At 41.9% G+C, this 15,328-nt stretch overlaps 1 protein-coding gene across 1 annotated transcript; it reads right to left on the bottom strand.

The window, feature by feature from the left end:
• Window positions 1-4,992: 4,992 nt before the first annotated feature.
• Window positions 4,993-6,510, bottom strand: pou4f2 (POU class 4 homeobox 2; the record flags this gene model as incomplete). The annotated part of the gene is made up of 2 exons (XM_080030113.1): window positions 4,993-5,928; window positions 6,304-6,510. The coding sequence occupies 2 exons, from the start codon at window positions 6,508-6,510 to the stop codon at window positions 4,993-4,995; spliced, it is 1,143 nt and encodes a 380-aa protein (XP_079886239.1).
• Between the last annotated feature and the right edge of the window lie 8,818 nt (window positions 6,511-15,328).

The following is a 15,328-nucleotide window of genomic DNA, read 5'->3' as shown; positions in this document are numbered from 1 at the left end:
AAATCCCATTTTATCGGTTTCTTAAAGTTTTTATTTGTCTTAGTAGCACCTAAAACCCCTGTTTTTTGTTGCAGTAAAATACAAAAGGCAAGAATGATAGCGATGATTTTGAATAGGCCTACGTCAATCTCATACATTTTTAATAAGAGTCGAATTCTCGTCTACGCATGTGTGGACGGCATCACGTTTGCAGCTCCTACATTTCTTCTGTTACTTTTTTCTTCTGTTACACATTTTCTTTATCTTTCCTTTTATTTTTATAACTATTTTCACACTTAAAATCATAAATATTTCTGGGCTAGTAATGCGTTTATAGGGGAAAAATATTTCCAGTATATGAGCATTGTTTTAATTTTCAGAGTGGCTATAACGTAACGTGACGTCTTAAAAGGAACAGCCATTCTTTTATTAGCCTGTTCCTACTTCCGGCTCAAACTTAAGGTGTGGATTTATCTAGTAGGCCTATTATAAAAAAATAGGCCTACGCATGGCATCAACTCGTCTGTTTATGAGTGCGCGTAGAGTAGACTACGTGCGCGTGCGATCTTTATTAGAGAGAGCAAGGGGAGAGAGAGGGATATGGAGCTATTTCATTGGCAGATAACACCGTGGCTTTTTCTCCATGGCAATGCCATCCTAGATCAAAAAGTATCCCACAAAAAAAACGTGTAGCCATCCAACGTTCCCAAATTGATTGGTTTCTGGAAAACACTTAACAAACGAACGAGTATTGATGGCTGATTAATATTGCATCAACAACAACTGATTGGCGACCATATCAAATGGCGATCGCAGCTGATACATGCAAGAAGCAGCCATATCTGAATCTGAAGCGGGCTGTTGCACAATGTTTTGGCGGTGCTAAAAAGCTCCAACAGATGATAAATAAAGGGTTATATGTGCATGTCTGTTGCGCGTTCAATTTATGGCGTATAGGCTGTACAGTTCGCCTAATTCGAGAGCAGTGGCGTCTTTGAAGGCAGACACTTGGCGTAAATGTACAGTTAAAATATTCTACTCTGGGGTCCCCAGGCGGAGCTCCGACAGTCCCTGGCCTCATTAAAATTTCAACAGTATCCCTGTGAAAGAGAGGGGGAAATGTTCAAGGGGGAAAGAGAGAAAAATAAAACAGAGGGCGTAATTATAACAAAAGGAAACAGCGCTGCCCTTTTCGTTTTGTAGAAAAGCTCCCACATGTGTCGCGCGCGTTTCAATGTATGGGGCAACATGGTGGCTGATGTGTGGCTGTGGCTTTAAGCTAAACTGTTTGGTTCACACATATATTATATTTATATAAAAAAAGACCCTTGGTTTTTTTCACTGTGCTGCTGCTCATGCCTTGTGTGTGTGTGTCTGTTTATATTTTTGCAGTGCTGGGCCCACATTGATTCGCAATCAAAGACAAAGATCGATTTTCTCCCAATATGTGAAAGCAAGCAAGCAAGCAGCAGCAGTCTGTCTGTCTGTCTCTCTCTCTGTTTGTGTGTGTGTGAGTGTGAAGCAGCAGCGAGGCTCCTTGCATAAAGTTAATTTCAATTCCCGATGAGACACTCACTCGGCAGAGCTCCCTGACCAGCAGTAATTAACAGGGATGGCTAATGACTACTTAACCACCCTCTTCATAATTATCTGCTTTTCATAATTCGATGTGTAATTTAATAATTCGCTCTTATTAACGTATTAAGTGAATGGCTCATTTAGGGGAAATTAGAAGCACTCACCAGGAGCATCTTTTAATTGATGAACCATCACCGCTGTCTCATTAATAAGGCTCGTTTTGATACTCTTAATTTGTCACGCGGAGCATGGTGGTTGAACGTGGGGGTTAGATCTATGGATCATTGTAAGGAACACGTTGAGTTTTTTTCCACTTCAGAACCCTTTTAAAAACCATTTTTTGTTGGATAAATATAATTAAAGTGAGGATATGTGTGCCAAGTTTCGTTAGTAAAAGCCTTTATCAATGATTATATATATATATATATATATATATATATATATATATATATATATATATATATATATATATATATATATATGTGTGTTTGGTGGCAAACACATTGCTTGTCAAGTCACGTGACACTTTTGGGTAAGCCTGCAGGTGCATGGTAATATTTTCTACGGTTATAAAAACATGATACCACTTGACACATCATTTTAGTGGGTGAAAAGTCACAATTGATTGTAATAAATTAAATTATATCTTATTTTTTTTGTATTTTAGATCTTGCGAAATCACCCTAAATCATGCGGTTGTAATATCCCAAAAATAATCCCATGCAAACGTATTCCAGGTGCTGTAAATAATCAGTGTAACTGTTGGGGGGACAGGCTTCAGAAATGCTAATGTTTGGCTCGTGCATGCAGCCTCTCTCTCTCAGGTATCTCTGTCCATGGTGCTGAAACGCTTGCTCAGCGCTCAGCCAGTCAGTCAGCCCCTCAAGCCCACAGACACACACTCTGCTGTGGACCTGACATTCAAAAATGCCCCCCTCTTATTTTAACCCTCCTCTTCGTATCTAACCATACCTTCGAACCAAATATTTTTTTCTTTATCTTTTCTTTTGCTTCAAAGCCTATGTGCCCGCATGCACAAACGAACGAACGAGGCATGTTTCGAGTGTGTATTTAAATAGAGACGGGCACGTTGGCAGGCGAGCTGTTTTTCTGGCGGGCTGACATCTGGCAAGTCTGCGCTCCAGGGACCCATCCAGCTCTCCACAGACCCCCTGATTAGAGCTCTAATAGAATATTAGCATTTGCTCTCAGGTAAGGCAACAGTGAGCCGCATAAGCTGGCAGCAAGGCAGTGGAGGCAGCCACGTGTGTCTTTTTAACAGTGAAAGAACAGAGAGTATAGGGGCTCGTGTCAGGGCCTACGATATTATGTAGAGGCCTGGAGCAGTAGGACTGTGTTAAAGCAAAATAAGAAAAGAAAAAGCAGCGATTTCAAATTCCTTGTTACACTTTCATTTAAGGTATTCAGCTCTTATATTATACGCAGACAGCCGGAGAACAGATTGGGTAAATAGGGTGGGGGGTTTGGGGTTAGTAGTGTTGTCTTGCTCATGGGCATTTTGACAGGCCCCATGGCTGTTTACGAGATCAAACCTGACACCTTTTCGGTCACGGCAAAGTCACGTTACCTTAAAATAAGTAAATAACAAAAATGTGGCAGTATTCGTATAGTCAAAAGAGCTTAAAGAATCCACAACATGTCTTTTTAAAAAGCTGTGCAGCCCACAGCTAAACCGTTCCCAGCCTCCTCATCAATAAATAAATAGATGAATAAATAAAATAATATTAATATGTCTGGAGCAGTCACGTTACACACTGTTGTAGTCATGGAAAAACGTGCGATTAAATGTTAAAAGTTTTTTTTTTCTTTAATGAAACACATATTGCAGTTCAATAATTTAAATGAAAATTAAAAATCACATGGATGTAATAAATTAATAGAATAATTTAACCAGCAGGGAACCAAAAAATAAATAAAAAGCAACGTACATTACAGAAATAAGTTACCTCAGCTAAAACAGCAATACAGCAAAAACCTGTACGGATATAGTTATGTGCATCGACTGGTTCCAATGGAATATTTACATTGTACACGTTATACTTCCATGAAGCTGTTTTTTCTTTTTTCTCTTCAAGAAAAAAAAAACATTACTTAATAAACAAGGTGAGTTTTTTTTATAACAAGCAACGACTTCATAATGATACGCGGTATATTTATACAAATAAAGAGCAGAAAAAACATACATAAAATAATTTCAAAACGAGAGAATACTCTCTCATATATATCTCGATTGTACCATCTCAAATGTTAGAAATTCACTTCATTAAAATTTCGCAACTGTGAGTGTGTGTGTGTGTGTGTTTCACAGTCGTTTCCCTTTAAATCCAGAACAACACGCTTAACTTGCTGTCAGAATTAGATTTTCTCAAGCAAGACGAGGAAGGGGGGGGAATCCCAATAAATATATAATGAAGTAAACATGACCTCACTCAATAAATAGTTCATAAGATGCCGGCCCACGCTGGATTGTAAACTTATTGCAGCCGGCAAGAAATCATATATATTTTTTATCATTACTATTATTTATTTTTAAATTGCAAAAATCTGTGAAATGCTTACAAGTGAGTCATATTTCGATAGCTTTACATTACTGAGGCCTAATAATAAACAAACCTATACCTTTTAAAGTCAAAACCCCGGGCATCTTGAAAATAGATCCCTGACTTGTAGGCTACTCACACATGGTAACAAAATAAGTGGAATTAATTACACATTTAGACACAAAATGAAGTGTGTGGCGATTCATTTACAGAGGGGTTATTTGGCAGTAATCTAATATTAGCTTCTCGAGACCAAAAGTAGTGTGTTGTCTTCTCAATGCCCCCTTCATGGACCCTGAATAAATGTCAGACTGCATCGTCATTACCTTAGGAAGGGGAGAGAACAAACGTAGCTTATCCTATAAGCTAAAAATATAAACACCAAACCAAGTGCTTTGAGTTGAACTATAGCCCCGCTGTGTGCAGCTAAATAACGATGCTATTTGCATGGGGGGGTGCTTCTGCTAACGCAAATATAGTCCTCCAAATGAACCATAATATAAGAAATGAAAGCACGGAGTCCTGTTAATTCATAGTACTGCGTTGGTATTACAAAGGTGAAGCATAGTAAGTGTGGAAACAGTGTTCTTACTTGCTCTGTCAAACGATGATTTCTTTACTTGCCTCCACGTCTCCATTTTCAGCGAGTAAAATATTTGACTGTCGTTGTGTGTTGGGGAGAAGGTTCGAGTTTTATCTGTCATTTGTTTGTTCAATTTGTAGGAATATTTCGAAGTTCAAAGCACAAAGTCATCGATGATTGGAAAAAAGGTGTGTAGGAATAGGAACTTATGATACAAATCGTCTCTTAAAACACGTCCAAGTCTTTTGTTGTGGTGGCGTTTTTAAAGCGATTTTTTTATTTTTTTCTCCCTCAGACGCATGCGGAGTATTTCATTCGTTTCTGTTTCTGTCGCTGGTTGCAAAACCACACGCGCACCACGTTCTTTTTCAGGTCCAGCTTCTCCGCGATGGCTGCGATCTTCTCCGAGGAGGGACGCGGCTGGATGGCAAAGTAGGCCTCCAGTGATCTCTTCTCTGGCGCCGCTATCGACGTGCGCTTCCTCTTCTTCTCGGCACCGTTGAACAACTCGGGCTTGTTAAGTTTATCCCGGTGCGATTTCTCGGCTTCCTCCAGCCACGCTTGCAGGATGGGCTTCAGCGCGATCATGTTGTTGTGAGAAAGCGTGAGCGACTCGAATCGGCAGATGGTGCTTTGACTCAGCGAACCCACACCAGGTATCTTCAGGCTGGCTAGTGCTGACCCTACATCCGCCTGGGTAACCCCCAGTTTGATCCGTCTCTGCTTAAACCGCTCCGCGAACGCCTCCAAGTCCCGGGGATCGGCGTCCACGTCGCTCATGCCCATGTGCTGTCCTAGCCCGTGGGCGTGTGCCATGTTGATCGCCGCCTGGTGCATGTGGTTCATGCCCGCCATGTGGCCCGTGGACACCACCGAGCCGTCCGGGCCCGCCATGGATCCTAGCGACAGTCCCGGGGTGATGTGGTCTAGCAGGTCGCCCTCCAGACCCTGGTGCGACTGGAGGTGGTGATGGTGGTGGTGGTGATGGTGGTGGCCGTGGCCGTGGCCGGACAGGGCGGACGGATGGGAGATAGGCACCGAGGAGGAGGAGGACGACGAGGTGCAGGGCAGGGTGTTCATGGTGTGGTAGGTCGCGTCCGGCTTGAAGGGGCTGTGGTGCGGTGGGTGGTGGTGGAGGTGGCTCTTGTTCTGCGAGGCTATATCCACCGCCGCTAGAGCTTCAGCCCGGGCCAACAAACTCTCATCCAAGCCTCCGAATATATTGCTCTGGAATTGCAAATAGAATGCACACATAGCTGTCAGCAGGGAATTATTTCTCCCCTCTCCCCTCTCCACCACTCACTCGGTTTAAAACATTTCCAGAATGTGGAGGGGAGAAAAAAAAGCAAAAAAAAAAAGAGGAGGGAGCACACAAAACAAGACACATGCAACATCCCAGGTCATAAAAATTAATACGAAAGGCAAAGCCGATTGAATACATAAGTTGAGAAGAGGAGGATGTAGGAGAGAGGAAAATATGTAGGTGTTGGGTGATTTGCTGTGCAGACATGAAAAAAACATCAAGCGAAAAGAGAGAGAGAGAGAAGAAAAAAGTGGGCTGTCAAAATGTGCCTTTAAGCAGTGATTATGCAGAATACGTACCGGTGGGGTTGGGAGACAGGCTCTGCGCATCTCCGAGCCGCCGCTGCTGCTGATGATGGTGTTGCTGTGTCGGGAGGACGAGCACGAGGACGGGGCATTGGAAGTCATGGTTGAGGACGAGGAGGAATGCAGCGAGTACTTTGGCTCAGGCAAGCTGGCCTGAGCCATAGCAAAATGCTGCTTGCTGTTCAGAGACATCATCATCATGTTTGCGGTCGTCCAAAGCCTCGGCAAGTTCCTTTTAATAAGTTAAGACTCCGCCTCCTCGGGTTCGGGAGTTGGAAGTCCAATTGCTTCTTCGCAGGAATCTCGAGAGCGACTCGAGATCAAGCGTGTTGCTGTAGACTGAAGACTGCGGTCGGTCCAACACTGAAGTCTATCGTATCTATTTATGGTAACCGTGCGGAGGTAATGGCTATGGAGGTGTCGCGTCTTTTTGGCAAATGAGATTTCGCACGCACCAACGAGCCATGCAACCGATACCCCTTTTTCTTCTTTGTGGACAAAAAAATAAATAAAACTAATATTTTTTTTCTCCTTCAACCGTCTCCAATTTGTTTTTTATATAAAGTATTATATATATTTTTTTTTGCCTCGGATTTTTTTTCCGTGTTGTTGTTGGCCGAACTCCTCGTAGACGACGCCAGGAAAAAAATTGGAAAAGTTTCTTTCCGTCTCTTAGGATTTCCCAAAACACTTCAATGTTAAAAAAAAAAGCCGCTTTCGTTGACCTGTTTGTTTGTTTGTTTGTTTTCTCAAAAAGTTTCCCGTCTTGAAATGACCGTAAGTGAGAAAAAGTATATGGCGGTGACAGTCTCTGTACTGAACCACGTTGAATGCTGCGGGGACTCGAACTGCCTCTGCTCTGAGGCGAAGGGCAGACTGAGTCTCTCTCCGCCTCTCTCTCTCTCTTTCTCTCTCTCTCTCTCTCTCTCTACACACACACAAAAACACGCACCCTCTCTTTCTCTCTCTCTCCACGCACGCACGCACACACACACACGCACGTATTCTCTTTCCTCACACTGCTCAGTGCTCCTATAGTGTCTCTCTCTCTCTCTCTTCAGCTGTACCTGAAAAAAAAATCCCTTTCATGATTTATTATTCTTCATTAGCCACTCCACCACCGCCGCTGCCGCCGCCGCTGGGGACTCTGCGCATGGGCAGTCTGCGACAAGGCATTTATTTCAAATTACTCTACTTCTTATACCACCAACACCTCGTTAACATCGCCACGGTCTTATGAAGTTCAGAGATAATTCAAATTTTCCGATTTATTGCACCTGAAAATATTGCATTGTGGAGTTATTTGAATAGATTGTAGCCTACCAAATAGACTGCGGTGGATACCATGGACAGCTCCGCTGAACTACTTAACTCAAAATACATCAAGTTATATCTGAAATTTAACCAGCTATTACAACACAATAACGAAAGGAAATTAAAAAAATACTAATACAATAAAATTGCTCAGATTAGGCTATTATATAGTTGTTATTTTTATTATCTACAATTAAGGTATGACATTTTTGATATTATTGCCATGCTGTCGTCATTGTATTAATCTTGAACATACTTATGGAAGATACCAGAATAATTGGGTACATTTCGTGGTAGGGGAAAAAATATATAACTTATTCTGTATTATTTAAAATTGTGGTGTTATCCATATAAAATAAGGGCACTATAGGCTACTTATTAAATGACGATAAAACTGGATGTTTTAAAATAATTAGCACCGTTTAATTTCAAATCTACATGCTTGATTTAGCAAGCTATTATCTTATCTCTCCTCTGATAAAGCCAAACGTAATCGTTAACTGAATTAAAAACATTTAATCACATTGTAATTAACAAGGGGGTGTCTAATCTGTTTTAATATGGTCACGTCTGTTTGATGAGACGATTATTATGGTGACGATCTCTCGGAGGTCAGAAAGCAATGGAAAACAATGCCTTTTTATATTTTAATTATTTTTTTATTTTCTATTGTTCAGTCTTTATGTCTATAATTTTTCAAAACACACCTCTCTCCACACACACACACACACACACACACACACACACACACACATGCCCACGCTCACGTACGCATACACACACACACACACACACACACACACACACACACACACACACACACACACACACACACTCATGAAGCAGTGATCCATTGCTTTGACAGACAGCGGGTTGACCCCTTAACCACCTTAAAATGTGTTAATAATATGAATCGCTATAACATTAAGGATTCCCCCGTTTCACTCGTGATTATTAAGTAGATGGTCTTATCCTAATTACAGGCTACACGTCGTCACCGCCCCGGTATGTGGCCACAGCCTGTGCACCGCCTTAATAACAGTCTGTAAGCATTTTAACCGAGGCTACCGATGTGATGTTACAGAGTTGGTGGTAGACGCGCTCTTCAGCTACGCGGGGTCTTTGTGAGCGTCTACATGGCAGTTCACGGTTTTTTCTCTCTCCATGTGTGGATGGCACACACACACACACACACACACACACACACACACACACACACACACACACACACACACACACACACACACACGCACACGCGCGTGCACACACACACACACACACACGCATGTTGGTGTTGCTGCATAGATTTTTATTTTTCAGAAGTACTTTGCCTTCCCCAATGGGACAACAGGCGCTGCTAAAGCCACCACTACCACCTGCAGACAGCAGGAGACAGAGATCAGGCTCCGGAGACATCAAGGAGCAATCAGTGTCTGCTCACATATACCGACAGACTGATTTATGATGAAACTTTAAAGAAATCATTTATATTTCACCACCTCTAAATTGGCGTATGAAATTTTCATCCACAATGAAACACACACACAAAAAGTATATCTTAAGTCAAATAAATCAGCTCCAGCTGCTCCCAAGCAATTGACTTTGAAGTACATTTTCAACCCTTTATCTCTCTCTCTCTCTCTCTCTCTCTCTCTCTCTCTCTCTCTCTCTCTCTCTCTCTCTCTCTCTCTCTCTCTCTCTCTCTCTCTCTCTCACACACACACACACACACACACACAGCAACCCAGTCTCCAGATTTTACTTCCCATACCAACAGCTGACTCAAGTTTGAGGGAGGACAGCATTTCATACTGATTAGCAGAATTACCTGTGAAGGGGTCTGCCATTGCAAACAGAAACACTGTTATTTAGTAGATTTCTGCAAAAATCACGGCCTTTTTTGGCTTGTATAAAAATATATTGTTTTTAGTATCATGTTCATGTAGGTTTTATTATTGTAATGTTAAAATTGGATTGGTTTATGATAACACTTATTCATTAGCAAAAATATATGTAGGAAAGTCATAAACACTGTTTCTAGCATTTCACAATTGTTTATACATTATACAAGATATTTTAATATATAACAGGCCTCCAAATGAGACACCATACACCCATGTTACTGTATAGGCCTACTGTCAGCCCTTCCAGTTAAAATCTTATCTCATGGCCTCAATTTGTGTGACTGCGCTGAAGCAGTAATTGTAGGGAAAGTTGCAATCACACAAAGCCCTGTCTCAACATAGAAGGTGCAGTCATACAATGAGTTATAAAACAACATAAATCCCCTCAGTAGAATTGTTCAAGGAAAAATAAAAAGCTCTTCCTTCAAGGAGCTTTTTGCTACATACAAATAAATCGTCTCTGTCTGAAAATAAAAGCAAAGCGTGTGCAGGTAAAATAGAGAGAAAGAGAGAGAGAGAGAAAGCGCACGGCAGCAGCTATGCTTGATACAACTCAGGTGACTTGTTTGCTTTCTTCCCTGCTCTCTCTCTCTCTCTCTCTCTCTCTCTTACTTACATCTGAATCAAGGAGTGCTGCTGCAGAGGTGTCTGTGTGCTTTCTACACAAAGACATACTCGGCTCGCTCTCCCTCAGGAGCTCTCCACGTTAACAATCCCAATTACACCCCGGACCACCAGAGACAGCTGTTTTTATTACAGAACCGCTCCTTTGTGCCGCCAACAAGGTATATCTCTCTCTCTCTCTCTCTCCGCTCACTGCACTGAACACAGAGAGATACAGCTAGAGAGGAGAGGAGAGAGAGAGAGAAGTGTGTAGTGAGGTGGATGAAGTCTCTTGGCTGATGCCTTTATTCACACAGCTCCCCCCCTCCCTCTTCTGATCGCGTGGAGCTCTTTACATGTCGGAGCAGAAGGTCAATGCTTGTTGGGAGAGGGTCTACAAAGAGATCAGGCTCTAACTCAAGGCAACACCAAATCACACAAAGGGAGGGTGTGTGTGTGTGTGTTTGTGCCTGTGTGTGTGTGTGTGTGTGTGTGTGTGTGTGTGTGTGTGTGTGTGTGTGTGTGTGTGTGTGTTCCAGCCACTAACGGCGGAGCTGCTTGCTTTTATTTATTCATCTGCTTTACCTGGGACAACGTGACAGGTTCCACAAGGAGCATTCTGGGCTTTAATGTGTTGTTTAAATGCATACAAGAAAAAACGGTAGAACAAGCCTTCAGGATTTAGTAAATGTCACACACTGTACTGTAGCTCTCCGGGGGAAACAAGTGGCTCTCCACTTGAGATAATGAAAGAGTTTTTTTCTTCAAAACACTGCTCTTGAGTTGTAGCTCAACTGGTGTACAAACTGTGAGATGGGTTTTCTATTTGATCTCCACGTGGGGCTTAGTACAAGCATCAACAGTTCTCAAGGTATTCTAATTGTTTTTTATGAGTTGATACAGACCAGCTTGTTTGTTTGGGGCATTTTCATAGTCACTTTTATTAAGACCTATAATGTTTCAGCATCTACTAGTACATGATGACGTATTGCCAATGAGGTGTCCCTTACAACACACAAAATAATCTAAACAAAGTGCACATGTCTTGTTAATGGTGGCTTTCTTCTTATTCTTTTATTAATTTAGTTTTTTTTTATTAATTATTTTCTTGGCCACTTGGGGGCACTGTAAACAAGATGTACATAGATAATATGTCATCAACTTTTTAAAAGTTAAATAACAAGCGTTTTACCAACAACAGTATTCACATGAGTCATGCTGTGTCCGTCTGAACAATATAAATACATAAGTCCCTCTTTTAGCTCTGGCAGGGAGCATAGAGTGTGTTTATCAGACGTATTTAGCAGCTGCAACAGTCAAGTTGCAGTTACAAATTACACAATCCTATAATTCACTATAGCATTTAGCCCGGCTCTAACTAAGTTTTCTTACTGCCTAAGCCATATAATTTAACATAAATGATCTTCATCTAACCGTAAAGACGTCATAGTTGCAGTTTGTATATAATATAAATACATTCAAATATATAGGCCTACATACATAATACTTTTTTAAGCGTTGGCATTTAATATAATTTCTGATTAGTTTGGTTGTGACTGATCAGACACAGAAATACTGTTCTCCTTGCCATTATGGCCATTAACACCAGTATCAACAGAATGATCACCAACCACTAGCTGGCTAACCCGGGCTAGCAGTGAAGCCAACCTCAGGCCATGACTGATTGGTGGCCTTGAGAGTGAGGTGTGCCATGAGGTCAGGAAAACAAATAACACCACCACACCAATCTCCTTACTCTGGGCCAGGTACCAAGCTTTGGGGGTGTGAAGGCATTATATTCTGGCCCAGCCCTGCCTAAAGGCCGCAGGGCAGCAGATGATAAGGTCAAGGCTCATAATGATGTCACATACCTTTAGGTACTTCAGATCAATATCGAGAGAGGCGCGTTTATACCTGACAGCCAGTCAAATAAAGCCCTGCCTGGCAAAGGGAGAAATTGTCTCCTCTGATGAAATGAGACCTCTCTCTCTCTCTCTCAAGCTGCTTTTGGCAAAGATCATATTTGTGAAAAACGTTTGTGATCTTTAAAATAATGCGGTCACTCACACATCTGATAAAATATCCCCCACATTCGGCTGATCAACGGTGAATGACGGGTCAAAAACAACAACAACGTCTTAGTTTAAAGCTATAGTGCGTAACTCCTGTCGCCCCCATGAGGAATTCTGAGTAATTACAAAAACACTGCCGGCGCATCTACTGTACATGAGGTAAGCCTTCTGTGATCATGCATGGATTTCATTCCTCCTGCTGTAAGTCCATGTTTTTTCCTAGCAGTAGAATGAACATCTGAATAATTTGTTGGGCGCTTCTTGGGATTTTTCTGAGCTCTTGTGCCAGTGTCAGGGGGTGACACCAGTTTGTAAACGCTACCTTACTGAGAAATAAAGAGAGTTTTGTGGAGCTGATAGGCTTTTTTAACTGTGTGTCAACTCGTTTGGCGATGGCTTCAATGCAACCATTTTCATTTATATGAAAAAAGTTACGCACCATAGCTTTAACTACGTAGTAAAGCATGAATTGCTGTACATAGCATTCGTTGTATGTATAGCGTTGATGCAAATTGGGTGTGTAGGATACATTTTGACTTGACAGACGTTCCTTTGAGTAATCCTGACCCCACGCACATGTGCGAGGAAGGCAGCACAGATGAGGAGTTACACCTCGGAGCATGTGACAATAAGGAATGCGTATGTCAAGTGCTACACAAGTGATTAACGTTGCGGGATGATTGCGGAATCCTGTCCGACCTGAGTGAACATTCCTGCTGCCTCTCTCATTAGTTTGACTGTCCCACGCTGTAATATATTGCTTGTCGCTGACTTGTCTAATGGTTGATGCTAATTGACCTCCTTTCAGCCTTTCTTCTACACAAATGAAAAGATTTCCCCGCGTCCTGTGATGGAGCATGTCACAATCTGATCTGACAAATTAAAAAGCTCGCTGCTGTCACACTGTCATCGTTCCGAGCCCCCTTCGCCTCATCAGCTATAATGATCATTTTTCTTCGCTCAAAACCCGCTCCGCAGTGCACTGCCAAACACAATACTTAACAGGGCACGCCGCTGCAGATGTGCAAGTATATGTGACACATCTGAATGTTTTTTCAACTGTAAAAAAAAAATCTTCCACACTGTTAATCTTCAACTGTCCTTCAACCTACTGTATATGTTTTTTTACAAGATTTCATGCTAAGTTATGCATTGTCTTCCTAAATTTCCCTCCTCTGAAATAGTACACCCAAGTCTATTTTATGTTCGCCTCCATTTTGGAAGACATATGGAAAATATGCAGCATTTATAATTCATGAAAACTCCAAATTTACAGTGGATTATATTTTATTTAAAGGCTTAAAAACATTACCAGTGTAACCTCCTCTTTAGCAGTCTTGTCACATTAACCTGCCTCACACTGTCAGACTGTTAAGAGCACAGTCAACCTCAAATAAGTCGTACAATCCTGTTTTATTCAAAATACACAGATCATATACTGTACATTACAGCCTTATTTTTCAATCACAGTCGATAGCAGACATCTGAATTCACATTCTAGACTAAGACTAAGACCTCTTCTGCACAGCTTCCCATCCACACACACTTGAAACATGTGGGGGCCATTCTGTGAAGCCACTGGCCTTAAAGCTCCCATATTATACACTTTTCGGTTCTATTATACACCATATTATATGGTCTTAGTGGTCCCTAATACGTTTTTCTTTAATTGTTTGCTGAAAAAAACTTTCAGATAATTTATTGTACTATGCTGATGTTCAGCTAATCTCACAATGGCCTATTTTTTAAAAAGAGCTGCAGCTCCCCTCGTAAATATACAATCTTTGAGCTCCCCCCACCCCCTGTCCGGAAGCGAAGCCAGATACGCCTCGCCCTCTGTCTGTCAGGGCCGTGGACCAATAAGAAATAGGGGTGTGGGCTGCACAGTGGAAGCTTCTGGCTTTCCAGTTTTTGAGGTCAGAAACGAGGAGAATTCTGACTGGAGTATATTGGGGGGGGAGGGGTATGGGTTTCAGAAAGGGGGAGAGTGAGAAAAGGAGAGATTGTTATTTTTTAAAATATTTTGGCAGTCTCTATAGGCACACCGTGGACCCATGGATATGTTAGAACACATTTAAAAAGTGCATTTAGCATAATATGTGACCTTTAACATGATAGCAACACGAGATCTCGGCCACTGCATGTTATTGGCTGCAGAGAGCAATGATGTCGCTCATTACATGCAATCAGCTGCCCCATCTGAGGCCGAAACAGAAAATTGAGCGTGGCATTTTACCTGCTGACTTTGTGTGTATAACTTTATAATTTATGCGGTGTACCCGTACTATTGACAAAAACGCGGCGCGCTGATCAAAGCCAGCCATTCAGGAGGTTGGACAGGGCCACGAAGACAGGGCCTGTAACACTAATGATCTTCAAACGCTCGTCTATTTCACTGGGAGCTATGCACAACTCGCAACCAGCAAGTCCCCCCGTCCTCCCCCCGGAGGTAATTGTGCCTGGCTGGTTAGGTGACAGGTGTCAAGTGGCCCCTCCTCAACTGATTCATCATGTTAAGCAAAAAGGAAAAGCTGATCTTGGTCCCTCTCTCTCTCTCCCTCTCTCTCTCTCCCTCTCTCTCTCTCTTCCTTTGTACTTTTCTTTTTGTCCGACTCCTTTTCTTGTTACCTCAAATAACTACTTTGTCATTACTTCAGAGGGCCACAATCGCATGTAAGTTATGTTTTACCACAATGTTTGGAATCCTGTCTGCATTTAGGGCTACAACTTGGTCTCATGCTGTCCATTGACATGATGATTATGTGGTATCACGTTTAATGAGCACAAATGCATATATGCTGTCTTTACTTTTTTTTGTATAACATGCATGAGAGAGTAAGGCCACAAAAAGTATCAATTAAAATGGCAAACATGTTCTTCAGTAAGAAATACAAGAAAACCATCCCAATTTTCATGATGCTCATTGTCAGACCCAGACGTGACTTCTACAAATTGCTTTTTGAATTTCCTCTTTTAAAAAAAAACTTTAAAGGACCTTTCAGTTTTTGTTGATTCTAGCGTCCCCTTGGAAAAAAGCTGTGGTGTTTTTACGACACCAGAGCTCGCTATCCTATAGATCATTGCTAGTGCGTGCCAGAAGCACGTGAATTTGTTCATTGACGGCAG

The sequence above is a fragment of the Ammodytes marinus genome (genome assembly GCF_949987685.1).
Source record: "Ammodytes marinus genome assembly, chromosome: 6".
Classification (NCBI taxonomy): domain Eukaryota; kingdom Metazoa; phylum Chordata; class Actinopteri; order Uranoscopiformes; family Ammodytidae; genus Ammodytes; species Ammodytes marinus.
Note: the sequence above shows the minus strand (reverse complement) of the source record. Positions and strands in the feature narration are given on the sequence as shown.